At 39.2% G+C, this 25023-nt stretch overlaps 1 protein-coding gene across 1 annotated transcript in view; it reads right to left on the bottom strand.

The window, feature by feature from the left end:
* The window catches only part of LOC6572143 (protein couch potato), a 66878-nt gene that overhangs the window by 4898 nt on the left and 36957 nt on the right, over positions 1 to 25023 (bottom strand). Inside the window, 4 exon segments of the mRNA XM_044007707.1 lie at positions 722 to 866; positions 2259 to 2321; positions 2402 to 2455; positions 2980 to 3057. Coding sequence (XP_043863642.1) covers positions 722 to 866; positions 2259 to 2321; positions 2402 to 2455; positions 2980 to 3057 — 340 coding nt within the window.

Raw genomic sequence — 25023 nt, 5'->3', positions numbered from 1 at the left:
ATATATATCTATAAATATATATAGGTTTTTTGAGTATTCTGTGTATACATTTATATATGTATTTGTATACTAAAAATTTCACAAATTGTGTAAGTGTGTGTCTTAGTGTATATGTGTGTGTGTATGTGTATTTGTGGCTGTGTCGTGGTGTGTGATTCAAACAATGTGTTACAGTGATCAAAGTGCAATTACATATCATAGTTGTTTGTTGTTGTTGTGGTCGTTGTTGTTGTTGTTGTTTGTTGCAGTTTGTTGAGCTGTTGCTGTAACCTATGTAAATATTTATAGCGAAATTTAGTTGGGGCTTACGATATTCGATCACAATTGATATATAGCCATATATACGGTATATTAATATATATATTTGAATTTGTATTGATAGAGAGATATAGATACAGAGAGAGAGAGAGAGACAGAGAGCGAGTGTGCACTTGAAGCGAATTTCAACTGTTCAATTGTTGGATTATTGTTGTGTTCGTGTTCGTGTGTGTGTGTGTGTGAGTCATAATAATTAGGAAGTGCATTGCGTACGCTCCCTAGGCACGCCATCGATTCGTTAGCTTGAAGTAAATATTGTGTGTTTTTATTTTTTGTTTTTCTTACTATTTACTACATACATAAACCAAAAGAAGAATATTTTGTAACTAGAAAAAAGTAGCAGCTGCTGAATCGAGCTTTCATTTTTTTTAGTTAATCAATTTTTTTTTTTTTTTTTACTTACGTCCAGTGAGTGGGTGCATCAATGCAGGATGTGAGGCTGTTGTCGCTGTATTGGGCTGTGGTTTGGGTTTGCTCACTTTCGTGTTACTCTTGGCGAATTCCAAGCGAATTGTTTGGGGCATATCGGGATCGAAGCGTACACCCTGCTGTAAATGATCAGATCAAGATACAGCGGTTTGTATATTCTATTTAATTTGCATTTTCGTTTTTAGTTTTTCATTCAATTTTTAATTTTTGCAAAATAAAAACGAGTGTTTCTCAATTCAACTCGGAGACTTTCTACTCGACTGTCTTAATTTCTATTTGTAAATTTGTTGACTTGCAACAATTCGCCAAAAATAATTTCAAATGTCGCATATCTAGTGTTAAGAAAGAAAGAGAGAGAGAGAGAGCGAGAGAGAGAGCTGGGGAGAGCAGATTTTGTATATTCTACTTTGATCTTCGAATTCTGATTGGGAACTTAGAATCCAACTTGTTTTTTCTTATTGGCAGTGCTTACGGAACGCTGAGCTGAGGCTATTGAGTGGTGCCTTTGGATGCCTTGCTCTGTTCAGAAGTTGACGGGTTAGGGGTTACACGGATCTAATTTAGAGTGTTGGTGTTGCTGTGTGTGTGAGTGTGTGTGGTGTGTGTGAATTGATCTCTGGTATATATGCACATAAATCAAAAGCAGGAGATGACAACAGCAACTGCATAGGAGGAGCACCTATGAGTGGGGCGTTTGGGTTCTTTCAAATTCATTGAAGAAATTTGGTGCCAATGGGTGGTGCCAAGGGGTTGAGGGGGTGTCATTGACATGCACCAGCCATTTAAATTGTTCACTAATAAATAATTTCACATATATGTATATATTAATATTTATATATATATAATATTTAGGGTTCATTTGTTGGTGCTTCATTGCCTCGTTGCAGTTGCTATATATGTATATATTGAATTAGAGCGAGAGAGAGAGAGAGAGAGCGAGAGAGAGTGTGTGTTTAATGTGATGTATATGTATTCTTTGTGGTGGTGTGACAGAGAGCGAGTAACAGAGATAGAAAGGGAGAGAGTAGTTTTCTGAGAGCGAGATGCAATACCAAAACAAGAAAAGAGAACAAATCAATAGGGAAAGACTTAAATGTAAATGCGGTGAAGGTTCTTTCAAAATGCAAGCACGTGTGAGAGGTACATATTGTTGTAGTTGTTGTTTGTTGTAGTTCTTGCTGTGGGTCTTGAGACATGATTGAGGGACCTAACTGTTCTTAACGCTCAGTGTAAGCCAGGCAATAATACAAGTTTGATTTTATATTATTTTTTAAACATATTTGTTTTCTTTGTGTGCTTTACAATCTAAGAAGTGTTGATGCTTTTGGTACGGCGAAAATTTAGATTTATTCGTTGCCATTTGGGGAAGTCTTTTGGCAGACATTGCTAAAAATATTCAGTGTTTATCGCATATGCTTATATATGTATAAAGTTGGCAAAATGTATGGTAGTTATTATATAATTATATTTATTTGAAGTTGTTTGGCTCAACAATTCGCTTTAATAGTTACCTGCAGATCCTGTTTGGCTGCCTCGGCTCCGGCTCTTGTATGGAATGTTACGAAACCAACGGGCTGTGGTTGAATAAGGTCGGTTAGGTCGGTAAGGTTTTCACAGTTGCTTTTGTCATAGGTGCTCTAAAGCATTTACTTACCGATGCTGTTTTGCCATTTTTGCTAGTTACTTTCAGTAGAGATCCTTCGTAGCCCTAATAGATGGATGGATGGATGTTAAGAAAATATAAGAATAAGAATAGTTCTGTGCAAAACTCCAATTATTTCTGGCTAACTTGCAATCATTTAAAATGTCCGAAATAAAATTTAAAGTATATTCAAAGGTGTGAAGATTTTTTCCCTATTACTTTAATGCTAAGGTCTTCGCTTGTCTGGCTACTCTTCTTCTTCTCCTAATGTCATTCTAGTTGTCAAGGTAGTACTATAGTTAAGTATCGATAACTTTCTAGTTACTTATCGATAGTTCGTATTGGCTGACCCTATGAACCGTTTATCCTTTGAAAACCTTTTATTAGTGTTTTCCTTTGGTTTCCTTCTCTTTCACATAATATAATATCATATTCAATCTACTCTTACTTCATCCTAATATTGCTGCCTGGGTACTTTAAGGAATACGAAATTCAGTTTATTTATAGTCAAGTGCTTCCGGCCCTTGCTAAGTGTTTAGGAGAATAGCCTCTATGGTCTGCCTGGATAGTTTTCGTCTCGGATTACTCACCTCATAGGCTCTGAATAGCAAATAGAGCTCGCGTGGCTTAGCATCCATTGGCAAGCCGCTGACGAACAATGTGCGCACCTGCAGCAGATAAGAGAAAAAGGTAGATGGATTAGGCACAAGTGGGATGGAAATAGAGAGGCGGCTATACAGTTCACAAATCTGTGTGGAATGTATGTATGTAAATATGTTTTGTGAGAAACCAATTTCCCATGATTGTGTTATTAAGTTAAAGCCAACACGTAGCGGGCGACGCAGTGCAGAAGTGAGCCGGAAACCTTTAGCCTCCATTTCAATGTGTCAAATATTTAAATTTCGCTGCTACCCAAAAGCCCAAAAAGTTCATGTCACGCACACACGTACACACGTGTGTGTGTACCTATCTCTGTGTGTAGTGATAATGAAAGCAAATGGAATAAGCGCCATAAACGCTGAATTCATTAAGGCAACGACGTGACGCGCTGAAACAGAATGAATGTGAGGGAGAGAGAGACAGAGAGAGAGAGAGAGAGAGAGAGAGAGAGAGAGAGAGAGAGAGAGAGAGATAGCTGTAGAGCGTGTCAAGGGGGCTTTGGGCTCTAATGAGCCTTGCCGCATTTTTGTTGTCTCTCTTTATTTTTAACACCTAGGCCAACAGATGGATAACAGAAGGGCCAAGCTGTGTCAGCTCTGAGCTTTGAGCTATTTTTAGCATCCATGTTTTTCCTTTTTGCAGTAGAAAAGAGTGTTCTGTGGCTTAGATCATATTAGCTACAATGAGGAATCAGTTTCAGTTAAATTTTATTACTGGAGATGGATGATCTGAAATGCTCAACATTGAAGTGTTGATCAAAGTAGATCTATCTAGCTATAGCTACAGCTATAGATAATACATTTTGATATTTGAAATTATTTATTTATTATCTTACAAATATTATTTATTGCAGTAAACTTAATTCACATGCTATAATAAAAGCCAGTAAAAATATAATTAATCTAATAATAAATAAATAAAAAAAATTTCTGAATATAAAATATCAAGAAATTATATAAAGAAATTAGAACTCAAAAATATGTATATTCAAACTTTGGACTAAATCAAAATAGAAGTAAATATCTAAGCCGACCTCAAACTTATATTTGGCAAATCTTATACAGTAGAATCCCGATAATTCGAAATGGCAAGGGGATTAGTTTTTTCGATTTACACAGGTATTCAATCGAGAATTACTGAGAACGAATTTCTTTCAAGGGGATAGAATGTTCTGCGATTTTTCGCATATTATCGAGACTCGACTGTATCAGTAAACCGTCAAAAACTTGCGACTTTGTCATATTGTTAACCCCTTCTGGAATGACCATCATATACTCGAATGCTGTGGCAATTTGTTGCCTTCGCTGATGCGAACAGTTTTTGCGCCAAAACTCCTCCTGCTGAGTGTGAAATATGTCGCTCAGCCTTGAGTGGTTAAATGAGTGTGTGTGAAAGTGTGTGTGTGCTTTAAAATTAGAACGTGTGCTATCGGGAAATCTAGCTATTGTTAGCTAAAAAGGTGAAGCATGTAGCGCAGCAGAAGCAAAAGCTGCTGCAGTCGAGGCTTTAAAAATGCCCAGCTGCCATTTACAAATTAATTAATTCACTCAAGTGCTGGCCAGCATAAGCAGCAGCAGCAGCAGCAGCAGCAGCAGGAGACGCAAAAAGAATGGAAATACGACAATAAAAAATAATAAAAAGCAAGAAATCCTTTGACGTTTGCTGGCACTGCCAAAAAGGATCTGTGAGCCACGCTCAGTTAAATAGCAATTAAAATTAATTTTTGCGCAGTCTGCGGTCGCCTCTCCTCCCGCCCTCTGCGGCTCCACTAATTGGACGGGTAATGAGCTGAGCGGAGACCTCGCTGCCTCAAAAAACAAAAAAATGAAAAGCGAAAAACGAAAAATGAAAATAGTGAAGATAGTTGAATAAAGTTAAAAAATGTTTCAAGTAAAATGAGCCTAGCGCAAACTAATTAGACAGTGGATCCCGCACTTACTGAATTATACTCGTGGTTAGAAGATTCCTGCTGCAAATGGCATTGAAATGCAATTAAATTGTGTGTGTCAGTGTGTGTGTGTGTGTGTGTGTACTGCACTTCAAGTTGATGTCATGTCTCGGCGCAGCAAATATGCCAAGAGCAAACAAGAAACTGGCAGACGGTCAGGAGCAGAAGCAGGAGCAGCAGTAACAGGAGCAGGAGCAGCAAATGGAACTCTGCTCTCAGACGTGCAGCCAGTTGCATTGGCAACCGCAAAAGCCAGTTAGCCGGAGCCAAATCAGCCATAGACGTGGACTAAATGCGAGTTGGCTGCCACCACCTCCCCTTACCCCTAGTCTACCTCGCAACCTCGTTGGGCCACTGCGGATACACATTTAACATTTTGGCAAACACACAAGCGAGCAGAACTACTAGCTCCAGCTGCCCAGCAGCCAGAGCCAGTTAAGCCTTAGCTCCACTGCCATATGGTGCCCACTGTATGTATATTCCTGTGCAGCTTGTGTGGGTGTTGCGGCAACAACTTTGCTTGCCAAATTCCATTTAAATACAGTAAATGTCATAGAGTTGCAGTTAGATTCGTGCTCCTGCTCCTGCTCCTACACTCATTGTTGTTTGTTGTTGGTCAACCTTGCAACTTGGTTGCCTGCGCTTGGCAATGATTTTTGTTGCCGCAACCAGAGTTCTCAGCCCTCTGTCCCTCTCGCTCCCTCCCTCCTTCTCCCTCTGTCTGTTTGCTTTTGTGGTTGTTTAACTGCAGTTGCTGCTGCTGATATTATTGCCAAGAAGTTGGCGCTCACCCCTTCACCCCTTCACTCCCTTTACTTCATTCGCATTGCGTTTAGCCGCAAGTTGTTTTGTCTCCCTGTCTTCCTGTTGTGGAAGTCAGTTTATATTCGGCTTGTTTGACATTTGTCATTTGTAATTATACTCTCAATTTTGGTTGTCTGCCAAAATCAGTTAAGACGCTCACTTTGTTTCGAGTACGAGCCTTAAAGAAAACGGCTTCCTTTCTTTAAAGACTTGCAGAGGCAAAGGCAGAGCCAGAGCTGCCTTCATTTGTGCAAATATCAAGCATACGCAGCGTTGCCCTCCGCTGCAAATTGAGCTCTTTAAACTTGTCTTGTCTGCTTGGACCAGTGTAAATCACTCTCGAGTCAAGTGTTGACTGGCGATAACTCAGCGTGACACACACACACACACACACACATACACGCGCGACTTATAAAGCATTTATGAACGCCCAGTTGCAGCTGTGGGCGTGCCGCAACTCTCTGAGGCTTGGCATGCGCAATTGGCGTCTGAGAGGCGTTAAATTGTAAGAGCTTGTAAATTGTAAATTGTGAATTGTCAAACGGCTGGCAAAATTACGACAGACACACACAAATCGAGACGCTGAGTCAAGAAAAAAACAAAAAAAAATAGTCAGCTAGCAGCTTTTGCATATATTTATATAGCTGCAGTGATTGTTGTTGCTTTTGTTGTTATTGTTGTTGCTTTCGTTGTTGTTGTTGTTGGTGTTGAACTTGCTGCGCGTTGGCAGCGTCAACATCAACAATCAAACATTTAACATTGAAACAACTTTTGATGTTGACTTTTATCGCACCGGCGGCTTTTGCACAAAGTATTTGCGTAAATATTTTCACCTTTTAATAGATGCCAATTAAATAAATTATTTATGCATTTTTTGTAGCATTGTTGGCTGAGTGGAAAATTAAAATTTTATCGCCAATCAAACTCACATTAACCGAGCCAGAGCACAGGTGACTTTTGTAAAAATTATATTTAGTATTGCTCAGATATATCAGTATTCAATAATATTAATATTTATTAAGTATAGTTTATAGGAAATATTAAAATTATAGTCAAATAACAACTTTAAAAGTAGCATTTAAATATATCTCAATTACGCGGGTGTGTCACATATTAATGGGTGTTATTAGACTTTTTAACCTGACCTTAAGAATCCCATTTGTGTAGAATTAAAAGAAACTGCTCTCATCTGTCAAGTGTGCTGTTTAAGTAGCTAATAGCCTTCTCTTCTGTCGGCAATTTGTCTGGCCAACCAGGGTCAATTGCTGGCTCAATTAATTGGCATAATGCATGACAATGGTCAAGAGTGAAAACTTCTTTCAGGCAGATACTCCCGACTAGTAGCTGGCCGAGTCAACTGTGAATTGCCTTCAGTTATAAACTCGACTGCAGTTGCTTTTTGTTATTGTTGCTGTTGTTGTTGGGTCTGTTGCTGATTCAGTTTGTGAATATGGTCTCCTTTGCTCTCGTTTAAATAGCTTGTCAAGTGCTCAAGAGAATCAACAAGCATAGAAAAGAATTTACGCCCTCAGGCCAAAAATGTGAACAATGACACTTATTTAAATAAATACTATACAGATATATACCAACTATATATGACGACTTCTTTGTATAAGCTCAAAAGCAGAAATGGCGAAGAAATGTTTTTTGATATTGATTTCGGTTGCGTATTTTTTATATAAAGAATATATTTTTTCTTTTTTTTTTCATATATATAATATATAAGCATATATATATTTTCTATATTCAATTTATTCTTTTTTATGATTTAGTATTGTTAGATTATAGAAATATAATAATAGTGTAATTAAATTATCCTGTCACTATTTTAACAATAAGAATAATTTGAATATACAATATAAAGTATATGTGCTTTGCCACATCGATAAATGTCTTGACCAAATACCCACACAAATAAAGTAGAAACCGGTCAAGGGATGGTCCAATGCTATGATTGGAGTCGTTATAACTGGACTCTACTGTAGTTAGGTCTTTAAGCCATATATCAAAAATTTACCTTCGATAGTTTCTAATAGCTTCGCTCTCTAACTGCATGTCGATCAGCTGCAGCTTGTCCTTTTGAAAATAGTCCGTTTCAAAAATAATCTTTACTGCCATTTTCGTCAAGTCTAATTCTAATTTTATTTATTGGCCGATTCTTAGGGAACTCTGCAAGCTGTCGGAAAACTCTAGCTTTAATTCATTTCTCATTACGAATTCAATATGCAGCTCGGGCGTGTCCTATGAAATGTGAATGCGGAGTGAATGAATGAATGAATACGGAATGCGACTGCAACATAAGATGTTATTGTTGTTGCTGTTGTTGTTGTTGCCGTTGTTGTTTGGTGTTTTGCCGCAGTTTGCATACAAAATGACGTCGGCCATTGCATTGTGGCAGCCTTGTCGAGAGTGTGCAGTGCAGCACGTGAAGCAACAGTGCAGACAATTGCAGCAGCAGCTGTAAATCGTGGCTAGAACAATGTTTCCAACTTCTTTGGGTTTCAATGAAAAGTTTTGCTCAAATGCTGCGCCTCTTCCTTGGCTGCTTCTTGCCTTTTATATCCCATTGAGGATGTGAACAGAGTCAGTATACACTCTCTTGACTGAATCTTAATTAACAATATACCACTTTTCTCTTTAGTAATAATATCGATAATATCCATAATATCCCAAAGAACTTGTACTCTAAAAATAATGTGATTATAGCATTAAACCATGGGGTATTTCCTAGTCGACTACTCCCGCATAGCGCACTCTTCTCTTTCGCCTCGCTTGGCCTGATTTGGAATTTGGCACAAGCGCTCGCGACCTGCCGCAATCTGCCACGCCCCCAAACCATCACGATGCCGCGGCCAACGCTCAATTAAACCTAGTCATAGTCATTGTTGTCGTTGTCGTTGTCGTTGTCGTTATTGTTGTTATTGCTGCTGTTGTTTCTGTTCTTTGTTGGCTTGGCTATCCTTGTTGTCGTCCTGTTTGCTGTTGCTGCTCTTGTTATTTGTCTCTCACTTGTTTGCTCTGCCGCATTTTTTATTTATTTTTCGCTGCGTTTTTTCTGCTAGAATTTGTTGCCATTGTTCTGTTCGCGCATCGTCTTCAGTTTTGTTTTGTCGCTTTAGTCTGATCCCTGGTCGCCGCCTGGCTGTTATCTGTGCTGCTGCTGCTGCTGTTGCTGCTGCTGCTGCTGTGACAGCAACAACAGCACAATTGCTTTGGTAATTAGCGCTTTTCTTGTCGCCTGCTCTCATTTGATTAAAGACTTACCCAGACCCATGCGCCCACTCGGCAAACACTTTTTAAATCGCTTAATAAGCCGCCTATCCGCAGCAGGAGCTGCAGGTGCTGCTGCGAGCACAGCAGCAACAGCAACAGCAACAACAACAGCAATCAGGTAAAACTAATATTTTAATTGCTAACCAAACAACTGACAGCTATCATACACACACACCCACACACAGAGATAGTCGCAAGTGAATGCAAAGTTTTGCCTAGTTATGCTTATTTTACAAATTAGCCCCAAACATTTCGAGAGTTAGGGGAAACAAAAATATGAAGAAAGACAAAGGCAGCGAGGGGGAGGGGGAGAGCGGGAATCTGGTGAGGATGAGCGAGACAAATGCGTAGCAGCTGTGGGGCATGACTATAACAGTTTTTTGGCTAGCAGCCCATGTGCTGGAGCCGAAACGGGGGCGGGGTGGGGCTGAATTCTCGTGGCTGCAACTTTTGATTGCAAATTATTTGCAGCACACATACAGAGACACACACACAGATAGTGAAGCGCGCGGGCACACACACTGCCTGTCAAAAGTTGTTTGCCGGCGGCAACAGCAACTAGTTAGTTGTTGTTGTGGCAGTGAGCAGAAATTCTGTTGCCAGTTGGCAAACAAAAATTGTGTAACTAGATAGAGCAGCACACAACAATAATAAATATAATAAAATATATACATACGTACACATATAGATATATCCATATACTGGCTGCGATGCATGGAAATATGGAGCTTGACATTTTATGCAACAGCAACAAAGCAGCAGCAACAAATTTCAAATTTTAATAATTAAAACTCATTAACACTTTGCCTCGGGGACATTTTTGACAGTGGGCGGGGCGGGGGCGGCACTGGCCAAAGATTAAATAAAAAATGAGCGATGACTTTTCACAGCGTACTTAAAGGGACTCGATGTGAGTCGAGAGTTTGAAAAGGGTCTTTGGCTCGGCAAATGAATTGAGTCTAGTGCTGGCAGCCTGGGCGCTTATTAATTATGCAACAGCTGGCGGAGTAGCTGAAGAAGTCCTGCGACTTTGGAGACATTGTGTGTAATTTATGGCATAAGCAAATTGCAAGCAACTGAATATGCCATGAGCACTTGCCATTCACTTCATTACGTAGCTTGCAGTTGCAGCTAACTGGGGCAAGGCTGCGCCATGGAGCAGGAGGCGCAGTTCGTCCCATGCATGCAACATTTGCTGGCACAAAACACTGAACGAAAACAAAACAATATTATTAACAATTCAACGTTTAGGCCAAGGCTGCGAATATACTTCCGGCTCGAAAAAAGAAGAAGACACTGTAGTCGGCAAGCAAAGAAAAACCTATGAGGAACACATCAAGAAAATGCTACGCGGCAAATGAGAAAACAATAGAGCAATGAGCCTTGGACGCAAAACGTGTCCGAATGTGAACAATGAAAAGGGTTTTGCATTTGCTGCACGTTCCTGTTGCTGTTGCTCTGTTGCTTGTCAGCCAGCTTGACAGTCGACATTATTAAAACACAGCTTGCCTAGCAGCTAACAAATAAAACAAACGCCTAAACAAAGGCTGAACAATTTGGCAAAGTCCCTAAATGAGCAGCAGCAGCAGCGTAGATCCATTGTTCAGGTGTTCAGCGCAAGAATACGAATCAAAACGAACTTTATTTCATTCAAGGTATTCAAAAGGATCAAAAGAAATACCAAATTTACTTTCAAGACATTCTATATGTGGTATAGCTGGACTTTGTCTTCCGACAGTCCCAGAGTCTGCATTAATAAAACAAATACTTAAATTTGTTATACACATTTTGTAACACATCATAATGCATTATCAAGCCGAAGTTCCCAATTGTTAACTTAGTTTTAATTAAATACAATACTACAATTTTTTAGAAATTTTAAGTTTTCTCAGAAGTCCTTGTTAGTTATTTAAAATATAGAAATCAATAATTCTCAAAATATATTTTCTATGATAACACTTTCTATAATAATATTCAGATAACAAATTATCCTTACATAAATGATCTAGCCTAATGTATCATATTTTTAAGTTAGTTTATTTTTATTTATTTATTTTACCTCCTTTTCAATCACCAAGTTTACTATCTCTACACATTAAAAATTCCACAAACTAATAAAAAATATAAATACAAATATTCACCATTTGCATCTAATAAGTTCGCAGACAAATCAAAATAAACGTATTTCAAATACTAGAGACCTGTGCTTTGGCATTTCAATGCTGTTATAATGTTCTACAAGTTTCACGGAGATAGTCCCACTAAAAGGGAATTTATTCGGAAAATATGTTCCCTTTTGAGCTTGTTTATTATTAAGAGTCATTAATTCATTGGGTTAACTCATCATGATTCTCATCTAGTTTAATTTAAGCTCCTTGATTTTCGCTGCAGTCGAGCTGAAGGAATCCCTTCCTGTCAAGTGGCCTTGATTAGATCAGCGTCTTTGCTGCTTTGCTGTTAATTAACTTGAATTCCCAAAATTATATCAAAAGCAGCATTCAACTTTTGTGCACTGCACCAGCAGCAGGTGGGCGTGCCAGTGTGTGTCTGTGTGAGTGTGTTTGTGTTCTGGTTATTCATTAGGCAAACATGGCAGCAGGTAGCTAACAAGTTGCAGCGTCGCCCAATATAATGCACATGTACGACCCTATTTTGCCCCACTGTGCGCAGCTAATTAAGATTGAAGTTGCCGCAGAGCAGCGCCACAGGCAACAGCAGCAGCAGCAGCAGCAGCAGCAGGAGCAGAAAAGCCACCGCAAAACCAAAAACATGGCAGCAAAAACTCTGGCTGGCTAATTTATTATGCCAAGCGTACGAAATGCTGCTGCCTCAGCGAGGGCGTGGCATTTGTAAATGCAGCGCTTACTTGTCGTAGGTGTCGAGCTGACAGGTGCTAACGACTATAGTTAAACAATTGATGCACGTGACAAGGTTAGCCAGTTGCCAGTTGCCGATTGCCGATTTCCAATTGCCAACTAGTTAGTTAGTATCTTCGATTTGCGGTCAGGCATAATTTCTATTCAAAGTCTGTGCAAAGAGTTGCAAGCGACGTTTGTGGGCAAAGTTTTGTAATTTGCGGCAATTGGAAATATTACTTTGCACGCCTGGCAAACTTTTGGGCAGCTCGTGGCCGTGCGGGGCGCACACTCCACAGGAATTTCAAATAGAATTGTGGCATATTTTTGTTTTCAATTTGCGCAAAGCCACAAAAATTATCCCTAGAGCCAAGAGCGCTGAAAGAGGAGACAGTAAAAATCAAAACGAATCAGCGCACTTTTGGGTCAATCACAGAGAGAAGAAGTGAAAGAGAACGAGGCACTGCACCTACCCAGGGCATGAAATACGTGCCGTGCATGTGCTTCTTATACCTAGTACACCGCACTCAAGGGGTTATATTGGCTTCTTGTAATGCTATAAAATCATATCTTTGAAACTATATCAAATTTATACAAATGTATATCTAATCAAATTTTAAATAAATATAAAATTAATCAAAAATAAAAATTGTAATAATAATAAATATATAAATAATAATAAATATAATGAATCAATAATAAATTTATACCTATTTTTATAAAATAAAAAAATAATTTAATAAAATAATAAATACGTGTATGTATGTATATGAAAGAAGAGAGATATAATGCATATCTCCATACAATATGTATAATATATATATATACAGTTGCGAAAAATAAAATAGCACCACTTGCAAACGCAAAGTTTAAGAAGTTCTCCTAGGTGCATTTATCAATGTATCGATCTAATTTTTTCTTCTATATAAGCAGAAAACAATTAATAATCGCAACAAGCAAGAATTATTCCAAAAATATTAATCGTTTTTATATAATTCAAAAAATTCTCAAAAAAGTCGTAAAAATGCCGAAAAAAATAATAGCACCACTAACCCTTTTCGAGTGAAAATCTATATTTTTCGCAGATTTGAATATCTTCAAAAGCACTAATTGATGAGATTTGTTGGTTATATATCTATTTTGGTTAAAAAATTTTCAGAATTTGTGAAAATTTTCAAAAAAAATGGGTCGTGAAGAGCATTACACCACCGAACAACCCAATCTCATCAAAAAGTTGATTTCGGCTCAAAATTTTCACAGGAAAGTTGGTCATTTGATGGGTTGTTCAAATAAAATGATCCACAATGCATTATTCCATAAAAAAATTGATGAAAAGCGCGGATTGCGTTGAGTTCTGACCCAAAATCATGTCACTCGTCTCATTTACGAGAGTAAAAGGATCCTTTTAAGCCGGCTACTCAACTGAAAAAGGACCTAAACATATCAGCAATGGACCAAACAGTATGGAAATATTTAAGACATCACGATTTGAACACTTTCCGTTCAAGAAAAGTACCATATTTGAATATAAAACACATTTCCAAACGGATGCCGTTTGCAAGGGAAACACAAAAATTGGTCTACGCAGGAATGGAGAAACATACTTTTGAATAATGAAAGTAAGATGCTAATTTTTAGTGGAAAAGGATCGCGGTCCTAGGTGAGACATCCACAGAACTTAGAATTCGGTCCTAGATATACAAAAAAAACCCTTAAACATGGCGGATCAAGTGCATTAGTATGAGACTGCTTTTTTTGCAAACGGCATCCGTTTGGAAATGTGTTTTATATTCAAATATGGTACTTTTCTTGAACGGAAAGTGTTCAAATCGTGATGTCTTAAATATTTCCATACTGTTTGGTCCATTGCTGATATGTTTAGGTCCTTTTTCAGTTGAGTAGCCGGCTTAAAAGGATCCTTTTACTCTCGTAAATGAGACGAGTGACATGATTTTGGGTCAGAACTCAACGCAATCCGCGCTTTTCATCAATTTTTTTATGGAATAATGCATTGTGGATCATTTTATTTGAACAACCCATCAAATGACCAACTTTCCTGTGAAAATTTTGAGCCGAAATCAACTTTTTGATGAGATTGGGTTGTTCGGTGGTGTAATGCTCTTCACGACCCATTTTTTTTGAAAATTTTCACAAATTCTGAAAATTTTTTAATCAAAATAGATATATAAACAACAAATCTCATCAATTAGTGCTTTTGAAGATATTCAAATCTGCGAAAAATATAGATTTTCACTCGAAAAGGGTTAGTGGTGCTATTATTTTTTTCGGCATTTTTACGACTTTTTTGAGAATTTTTTGAATTATATAAAAACGATTAATATTTTTGGGATAATTCTTGCTTGTTGCGATTATTAATTGTTTTCTGCTTATATAGAAGAAAAAATTAGATCGATACATTGATAAATGCACCTAGGAGAACTTCTTAAACTTTGCGTTTGCAAGTGGTGCTATTTTATTTTTCGCAGCTGTATATATATATATATATATATATATATATATATATATATATATATATATATTATATAGCACTAAATTCTTATATAAATAAATATGAAATATATCTTATCTTTTAGTGTTGTATAGCAACGTAAATTGTTGTTTTTCTTTTTTACATATTTATAATAATCTAATTTTACAAATATAGTTTATATCTTGAATTGGATTTTAATTTTGATCAATCAACAATATGGAAAGGATATCTCTTGGACAGGCTTTCCGCTTGATCTCAATTTTCACTTTAGCTTAAGCTGCTGCTTGTTCCACATTTTGGCCAAAGCAAATGTTTTGGTCTCTTTCTGTTATGGCAGCATTTTCACTCTCTCCCGTTGGCTGTGTCAATGTGCCTAACGAGCGCCTGCTCCAGGACTTAACCACTCGGCTGGTTCTGCTCCGATTGACCAGACAACGGGGCGTGCATATTAAACATGGGGCTGGGCTCTTACGACTGCTTGTGTAAGCTGGCATAGATCACGCCCCGAGCCCAACCTCCGCCGCCTACCCAGCTAAGACTCTTGTATTCTTGAATAAATGATGTTGGTGCTGCGGCTTCTGGGCTGCGATTCGCTTTCAATCGACCCAAGCACTCGACGGTTAAGTGAAAACTGCGCCTCGACACTGGGTGACCCACTCCGCTGCCGCCGTGCCACGCCTTCAACCCGTTGGCACTCGATGCGGCAGCTGTGAATGAGTTGCTGCAGTTTCTATAGCATACTTATCGGGGCGATGCAGCAGTCGCTTGCATATATTTAATATCATTGCGCAGTGTTGCTTCATGTTGTTTACTGCAACATTTTCGCGTCACGTTCGTGTTGATTGCTGTTAATTAGTTGGGCATCAATTGCGACAAATATTTAATGTCATTTCATATATGTATAAGCAAAACTCTGGGGAACAACAATGCAAAATTGTGCATGTTCTGCCAAAAAAAGAGAGAAAAAAAAAAAAAAAAAAAAACAAAAAACATACAACAATTCGCAATGTACACACAATTCACAATAGATGTTGTGAATATTCTGAATAATTGAAAGCTGCCCAATTATCGTACCTATGCATGCATCATAACAATTAGCCATAGGAATTTTGTAATAGGTAATTATTTAAAAATATTTACAGCTATTAGCTACCCGAATCGTGTTTTTATATATTTGTGTGTATTTATTTTATGGCCTGCCACAAAGGGACAATTTCTTGTCGGGTCTAACAAACCTACACAAATTTTAATAGGCGTAGTTGATGTTTTATGTTGAAGAACTTTCATTTAGTTAGCTAAATATATTTAGTTTCTGTCAAGAGTCTTCATTCACAGCTATGCAATATATCTTACTGTTTATATAAACAGTTTTACTAACTTTTGCCAGTCATTCACTTCTTTTCATATATGTTCCAAATGAAAAGTCAAACATTTTTGATTTGATTTTTTATGCTGGCATTGAAAATGAAATTTTACAATTTGAGCTGCCAATATCCGCCTCTAGCATATGCCAAATAATAAACCTGAACTCTTTTGTCTGTCTAAGACTCAGTTCAAACAATCTCCAAGTAATCTCTGTTTAAATGTTTGCCGAGTAAACAAGAGTATTTTAATAAAGTGAACTATGCAACCTGTGCTTTAATTAAACTTCTGTTTGCTCTGGCTCTGGTCACACGGGCCAAGGAGTTTTAAATGTGAAACGAATAACGAATGCATATTTCATATTTTATATTTGCTCAAAACTGGTTTCCTAATTTCTTTTGTGTTTTGTATTTTCTATGTAAATAATTGCACATGTGATGTTCCCATTCCCGTTCATTCCATGCAGCTGCCTCTCAACTAATTATATAATTCCATCGAGAATATATTCGCCCGATATGCATCGAATTGCTGAGCTGAATGCAGCTTAAATATTTGAGCAATTATAATTGCCTCTGCGCGTTGACATAAGAAGTTTGCTAATGACAACTGAAAGCCAGTCCTTGTATCAATTATCCCGCTTCGCATTCTCTTTCACTCTCCGTGGCTCCTGCTCTCTCGGCGTGTGTGCTGCGAGCAGGAGTCATTGAATATTCGGGCATTCTAAGTGCTTCGGTATTTTGTGTTTAATCTGCGCATTTGTTGCATAATTTATATGGCCGGCGCATTGTTGCAACTGTCCACTGGAGTGACGTTGCACGTAGTTCTCTCTCTCTCTCTCTCTCTCATACACTCAGTCGCCCTCCCTCACTTACGCTGCCTGTCTGATTTGAATTTGACATGAGTCGGGCAACTATTCGAATGGCAGCCCGGATGAGCCCTGCTGGCTCCACATTTGTTATATTTACGCAATTTATTTTATTGCCAAAGATCAAAGCAAATTCCGCAATTGGCTGCAGCATTTGTTGGTATTATTTGCTGGTCCCTTTGCAGTGTTTTCCGCTTGCTTTTTGGTTTGTCTGTTTGTTTGTTAGTGGAGCGCCTCGCGCGCCGCTGAGTGTTGGTAAACAGAATTTATTTGTCAATAAAGCTGTCACTTCATTACGGCCATTGTCCTTGCTCCTGTCGCCAATAACTCACGCCCCGCTATCGCAAAAATGGCGCAAAAATTGTCGCGTCCCGGTATAAACTTGCATTATTACTTTTGTCCAGAACCAAGTAAAACGAGCGAGTGTCCAGGCGCGACTCTGTGTGAATGCTGCAACGCGGAACAGGACCACGAACAGTTGGAGCAGGAGCAAGAGCGGGTGTGGGTGCAGGGCAGGCAACGGCGCCAGTATAGATGCAGCAGGATGACTACCTGTGCTCCGCCTGTTTGGTCTGACATTAATGAATTTGCTGCTGTCAATATAGCCAACTGCCAATAAACGGCTATGGGAGTGGGAGTGGGAGTGGGAGCGGGAGGAGGAGGACTCTGGGTGTCCTGCTACATAAAAACAACAAACGGGCGGGACTCGAAAGCCATACTGGATTCCCGTGTATCCACACAGGATGACAGCACGACGATGACATTGGCTCTCGCCCGTCTGGCCAAAATGTTCGCATTACAATTTTCATTTTTGATGTCTATTGACATAGCAATATGCTATAGAGCAGCAGGAGCAGCAGGAGCAGCGGGAGCAGCCGGTGCAGAGTAGTGCGCTCCACTCACAACTGTTTGGAGCTGTCGTCGCAGTTATTGCACCACTTGGCACTACCTTCCCTGGCAGCATGTGCGCTTTGTCGAGTGCTTGGCAGCAGCTGAACGCTAACCTGAGGCAGTATATTAAATATACTAGATACAGATATTCACTTTGTTCTTTGGCTAATATTTTGAAGTCACAGTAGGGGCATTGCTAGTTCGCCTTGACCCTACGCGCTTAGCTCGCTACACTTCACACTCATTTTTATTTGGTATTTTTCATTGGCCGTGCAAACAACACCTTTTCAATTTTTGTCAGCGCTGTCGCTTAATTTGTATTTCGGTCCTTGCATTTTATGCTGTTTGGTTTGACAGCAATGCAGAGCAGAAAGTCGACGGGGATTGGGATGGGGTTGGGATAGGGGAGGGGCAAGAGAGCGCGAATTCAGGCAGCCAGACTCAATTACGCACTTGTTTGCGCCGATATTTCTGCAATGAAAACTCAACTGTGTGCACAGCCGGAAAACTCTTTAAGCGTGCAACTGGAGCTGAAGCCGGAGCAGTAGCTGGAGCTGGCAGTTCCATTCAATTTATTTTCGATCATCGCATTCTCTTAATTACCGTTTCATTAAATGCATGAGTTTTTAAAAATTTAAACCACTCAAAATTGTTTTTGTTAAAGAACTTGGTCAAATATAAATAAAAATAAAAATAAATATTTCCCTAATGATTCATGTTAAGAATCTTTTAAGAATCTGTTTATATCATTTAAGAAAATGTTTATAATATGTATCTATGTTATTTTTTAAATTTTAGATGTATATGTTAAGGATTCTATATATACATATATATATTTGCATCACTGATTGATTACTCATTTCAGCTCAAGAATTGATTTAATAGCTAGACATGAATCTGATCCATTCTGATCCATTGCCTTTGACAGTCATTGCGAAAATTGTAATTATGAATAAATTGAAGTTTGGAAATCAGCAAACACTTTGACAGTGCAAAGTGCTAATTAACAGTGGAAGCGAAATCGCTGGCTTTCCCATGGGAAAGAGAGGGCATGGGGCGTGGCTCGCTGGCCATTCACAATGAGTGACAACACATTTCAATTAGCAAATCAAATTGAAAACTGTGCAAATGGCAGAAAGTCGTCCTGGCCAATATTTTACCTTTCAGCTTGGCCGCTCGGCTCACTTTGTTTGCCTTCATTGAGAGTTTTCGGCTCGTCGGAGCAGTCGGCGAGTCAATGTTGGCGACTCGCTGCTGCAATTAGAGCAGGCAAAAGTTTGCTAACGCTGTGGCCCATCTTGGCCTTTTTCCCATCGAATTAAGCAATCAGTCAAGGGCGACACTTCGACGCTGTCTAAACACAACCGACTGCAATACAAGTTTAAGCGTGAAGACGCGATGCGAACGAGAGCAGTTTGAATAATAATTGAGGTACAGAAAGTTTTAAATGCTTAAACCTTAGTCTGCTTCTGGTCTCGGCGCAGATCCTGGCCAGTGTTCATTAGACGGCTGCTAGCATAACGCATAAATATTAATATGCCAGTTATATCTGAGGTCCATGTTGTTGCTAATTCACAGTTTCTGCTTCTTCTTGCTGCTTCTGCTATAAACTCTGTAGCTATTTTCAGTACAGCAGCGTTTGCATTTCATTAGCCAAAGTGGCATTGTCCTTGTGTGAGCATGTGTGTCTGTGTGTGCTTGTGTGTGTGTCTGTGTGTGTAGCTCGCATAAAAATAGAGCGCATTTAGCAAGGAAGCCAACAACCATTGAAAAAGCAAAACGCAGAAAATGCAAAGTATCCAAATAGACTGAAGGACACTCCAAGCCCTGTGTCCAAGTGTGTCTGTCCAAGAGCACAAAGAGAAAGGCAGTAACAGCCTAAAAATACCCTATACCCTGTTACTGAATAATGCAGCTATTATATTTTCATTTCTTGAGCTTTTCTTAAATAATTTGTTACTTTTTATATAACATATATTTACTATATCTATATTCATATCTTTTGTTGAATATTATTTGTATACGTTATATACATTTATATACATTTATTACTTCAGAAATCGGCTATGATGCTTTTAAAATTTACTTGTATTTTTATATAAATTTTTTAAATTTATTTAATATATATATTTCAGATTTCCAATTCATAAAGCTTTCATTTTTAGCCATTTACAGGGCAAAATATGCTAAGCGGCTGCATGTGTTGTCCCTTTTTTATGCCCGCATTAGCTATTCGTTTATGTGTGTGTGTGGGAGTGAGAGAGACAGTTGTCGAACTCATCTGTGTGTGTGTGTGTGTGTGTGTGTGGGCGTTACGAGTGTTTGTCTGCATTGTCACACGCTGTCAAACCCGCTTTAGCCTAAGTCACTCGCACTTATTTACTGTGTGCAGATGCTTTGGTCTATTCTGTCCAACATTGCCCCCAGTCCCCATTCACGACCCCCCCCCTCCCTTTTTTTGTCCTGACACATTTGAGCTGGCAACACTTTGGCATTCTTATTTTTAGCCATGCGGCTAATTGTGAGTGACAGCCCGGGATTAGGCCGCAACACTCGACTGTTTAGATGGCAACATATGCAGATGTGTGTGTGTGTGTGGGTGTGTAAGAGTGTGTTACTGTTTTGTGTGTGTATTTGCGCATCGATGGCAACTCAAGTGAGTGTAAAAATCGCTGATAATTACATCAAGTGTGTGTGTCTGTGTGTGTGTGGCTCAATTCCGCCCCGCCCACTCAGACAGCAGGTCTCGGCCCTATTAATAGACCCTAAAGTGTTGCGCTTAACAGAAGCCTTGAAACCCATTTAAAGATACACATTTTCCTGCATTGTTTTCTTTTTGCTTTCCCGAAGCGCATTTTCCGACTGGCCGCCTGCCAAGCAGCTAATAAAGTTGCCTAATTTGTGGCTGCATCGCGTGGCAGCAACACCAAGCAGCGAAAAAAGGAAAAACAAGCAAAAAAGTTGGAAAAATGTAAAATGCTTAAAGAAAAGTGCGAAAAGTTGCACCCATAAAATGTTGACTCCGCAGAACGGAAGTCAAAAAGCAGGAGCAGAGGAAAAGGAAAAGCGAAAAGAAGCAGCATTTTTATTGTAAGAATTCCAGGAGAAGGCAAATTTAATAAATTAAACCGACAGAGATAAAACAAATAAAATAAAAATATATATGGAGTGTATAATATATTATATGTATAATAATAATATATTGTGTTACTGAGTCAAATTATTATTAAATACATGAGAATGGGAGAGTATAAAAACTATAAGGTTTTGACTTCGACTGTGATTTCATAGATCTACAGGGATAGCAACGAGCCTAATAAAGACTTGCCTACGTTTCCATGGCTGAATTGGCATTAATTTAACAAATTAATTTTTGTCTATGTCAAATTACCTATAATATCTGGTCTTTAGGTAATCTCACATGCACTCAAATGAATTAGTGCTCTTATCTGTCAGCACTTCATAAAAATAATAGAGATTAAAGTCCAGTGTGAGTAGTAAATTGAGTAGGATTTTTTTTATTTATAAAACATTTTCATTTCAACTTTAACACTCTTTTTCTGTTATTCTAAATCCTTTTTAATGGCTTTAAGTATTATTTTGTATTTGGAAAATAGTTTTTCTTTGACTGTTCATCTGCTTAATTAAAAATTCAGAGCTCTCATTCGCATTCGCATTCGCATTCGACATTTGTCAATTGAATTTCTCAATGCTTTCTCTAATTCCCATTCGAGACGCATTTGCTTAGGCTTTAATCGAAAATCCACTTGAGGCGACTGCTTTAAGCTATTCACAATGGCAATTGCATAGCTCACATCGCCGTCTATAGATAAAGACATTGCTCATCTCTGCTCAGATTGTCTATCTCATTCGTTTGCTGTGCTGCTCTGCCCCTCGCTCCGAGTAGTGTGTGTGGAATGTTTGAGGGGCAGCCCTCAAGGATAACTCACTGTGATTTTTTTTTACCCTTCTTGCTGCGAAGATTTGTTTGTTTGTCGCATTTTATCGTTGTGGTTTTTTCTTCTTTTTATGTGCAGTCATTTTTTTTATCGCTGAGCGCTCGTCGCCCCCCGTTTGGCGCTCAACTGCCTCCTCGTTTATCTGCGAGCGACGTTTTGTAACAATTTTTATTGTTTTCTGGCGAGGCAGCTGCCTCGAGTTGGCTTTGAACAGCTTTTGGCTTTATCTTGGCAACAGGAGACGAGACGCGTTGATATGGAACTAGCGGCGTGATCCAGGCACAGCTAGACGGATATACCGTTTCAGCTGCGGTGGCTGCCACTTGTCTGTGCTTAACGGTAATAAGCTGCAAGGCACAGGTATGCATAACATAAATGCGTTCTATTTATAAGCACAGGCCATACATATACATATGTGTGTGTGTGTGAGAGAGACAGTGAGAGAGAGAGGGGTATAAAGCGATTTGTTTGTGAATTGTGTCGAATTGAGTTGAACTGGGCCGAAATGAACTCGAAATTAAATCATCCACGTTGAGCGAGTGCAGCGAATGCCTCAGTGCTCCAATGAATCCTAACAGAGTCAAGAAATCATTTTGTCCTCATCAAAATAGCAAATGCGACCCATATTGCACGCGAGTGGCTCCAGGCGAAAACTTGCTCAGTTGTCAGGCACGTGCCGGCCTCAAAATCACACACACACACAAAGAGAGAGATGCACACTCATACAAATACATTTGGCTCTTTTTGGCTTGCCAACCAACTTGAAAATTGTGTGAAGCCTTTTGCCAACGTCAACAGCATTTTAAACGCAGCCCGCAAGGCTGCACAGGACTGCAGTGGGCTGAGCTGCTCCTCGCCGCACTCCGAGCCATTTCTCTTTTTGGCCTATGGCAATTGTTGACTTGATTTTTATGCAATTTCTGGCTTATTGCACAAATTTTGCCAGTCCTCACGGTGCCTAGTCTGCCTGGTCACGTAGCCATTGCCGTGCTGCAGGCCCTTTATGGGCTTTAAGTTCTGGTGCACCAGAGAATTATGAAAATAAAGGCGGCTGTAAATATTGCTGGTCGCCTATTGGGCGTAGCTCCAATAATTCGCTGAGCATCATCGTACGTGTCACAGCGATGTTCGCTAACTGATAGACAATGCAACAACAACAGCAACAACATCAAAAGCAGCAGCAACAACGAGAATTTCCCCAACAACCACTGCTCAGGCGACTGTCAGTTGCTGCGTGTCAAAAGTGTCGGCGCATTGAAGTGGATTTCCCACTGATGCGGCTGACAGCAAACAGCAAACGAAGTTGCTCCTCCATGCAACGCAACGTTCTGCTGCAGGCGTCGCCTCAAAGTATGCAACACAAAAAGTGACGGCAAACAAACAGCAGCAACACCAGGAGCAGCCCAACACTAAGCAAATGAGAAACACTCTACTAAAGCACAAGATCATCCAAAAATACCCTGTAATATTCGAATTGATGTATTTAGTAGATGAGATAGATCCAGTGCAAAGGGTACGAATAGCAGTAAAAGCTCAGAGAGCAAGCTCTGGGAAGAAGAACGCTCCAGTAGGAGAATTACCGCAGGAGTTATGCTATCAACATAATTCTGTTAATAGCAGAGCACAGCGCTTTGACCGGGGATCAATTCCTCTTAATGGAATCTGGCATTAACAGATCATTGGATTAATTGAAAATAATATTTTAATACTCCACATTCTTATAAGAATGGTCAACTTTCAAGTTGTTTAAAATGTACAAATTGAATCTAAATTCATTGAAAATGATGGCCTTGATATTCAGTCCGTATAATACTATACATTCATGTAAAAAGACTGATTTCTAAGAAGAAAAAACTAACAAATAATTCCATAATTCTGCGTAAATTGGAAAATTACAATGAAGGTGCTTTAGTTATTTGTTTCTTTAAAATATCGATTTGCTATCAATTCCAACAAACCCGACATATTCAAGATTTACAATGGAATGGAAATGAAATACTTCTTCTGTGTATTCTTTATCCCGAATCGACAGAATTTTTTTTTTTTTTACAAATTTAAAGATGCAATATAATCTTCGTGCAGCAATTTATGAGCGAAACTTGAACTTTAACAGAAACTTTTTGCATGAATTCGTAAGTTTCAGTAATTGAAACTCGAGCTTGATTTTAATTGTATTCTGCTGCAGTTCTTTAATGCAAGAGTCAACTTTTAGGGTATGTACTACATGCATATGTGCATCATAATATTTATCGCACTTTGCACACAGTTGCTTATTTCTCTTTTTGCTGCGTCCCTTGAAGGGATTCGGTGCCTTGCTTTTTGTCCTGACGCACAGCGGCAGGACATCAGGCAGACGCATCACCGAGCAGCCGCAGAAGTAAATGCAACAGCTGCAGCTGCTTTTGCATTATTGTATTTGATCTAAAAAAAAATGCAGCTGCTGTTGAAAGCAAACTTTTTAGAAGAATGTAGAAAAGTCAGCAAGAAAAAAAAATGAAAGAAAAAGGGAAAACAAAAACAAGTCGTCATGCGCGTAAGCTGCATGCTAACTTTTCTTGCGAAAGTTTATTTTATTCTGTGCTTTTGTCATGTGAAAAACGTGTCGAAATTGCGTTCAGCTCTCGCCGCCCGCTGACTGAATACAATATTAGTTTATGAGCCAGCCGGGGCAATGTTAAATGAGAATTTAAGCCATCGGCGAGGATGCTGGAGCGTGTGTGTGTGTGTGTGTGTGTGTGTGTGTGGAGGGAATGCACAATGAATACGCTGGCAAATGTTTTAAAAATATGCTGAAGCGCACATTTCGCACAAGCACAAGCTGAAATCAATCGGGGCAATAACTGCCAGCTAGAAAGGTAACCAATGGCAACTAGCCTGCCCGCCCCTCGCCGTAGAAGTCTGATTAAATTCTTTTGGCCAATGGAACGGGACAAATTGATGCCTGTGGCACTCATCAAGTGGGTGGGCAGGATTGATGTGCTCCATATGTATCACAGTTGGACAAGGCCGGAAATGTGTCAAGCAAAGTGCATGCCGCACAACACTGCGTATACGCAACGCGTGAAATATGAAGCCAAAGAAGTGGACAGACACGAGTCTTGGGAGACTTGAACTCCATGCAAATTTATTGACAAGCAAATAAAATGTGCCCGCTACGAATTGTTTTGTTGCCATTAAACTGATTCAATCACTGAAAATTTCATGCATTCACAATTGGGCGCTCACTTTTAAGCCGAATGTTTTCTGATCTGCTTTTATTTTTGTGACATTTTACAAAATCTGTTTGTGCATTTAATTCCCAATCAGGAGTCGTTCAAAATGTAAATGCGATTGAAATCGAGCACCCGTTCGATTGGCGACTGCCGATTGACGATTGCCGAGTGGGTTGATCAAAAATGAAAGCTTAAATTATCGCATTTTTTGCAGCGCCCTGCCCCACATTACGCATACGCATCGTAGACCGCATCGCGCACAGCGAGTGCCTGGCATTTTTCCAATCAACGCCAATCAAATCAATGCCGTCTAA

The sequence above is a fragment of the Drosophila mojavensis genome, unplaced genomic scaffold (assembly GCF_018153725.1).
Source record: "Drosophila mojavensis isolate 15081-1352.22 unplaced genomic scaffold, ASM1815372v1 contig_19, whole genome shotgun sequence".
NCBI classification, from domain to species: Eukaryota; Metazoa; Arthropoda; class Insecta; order Diptera; family Drosophilidae; genus Drosophila; species Drosophila mojavensis.
Note: the sequence above shows the minus strand (reverse complement) of the source record. Positions and strands in the feature narration are given on the sequence as shown.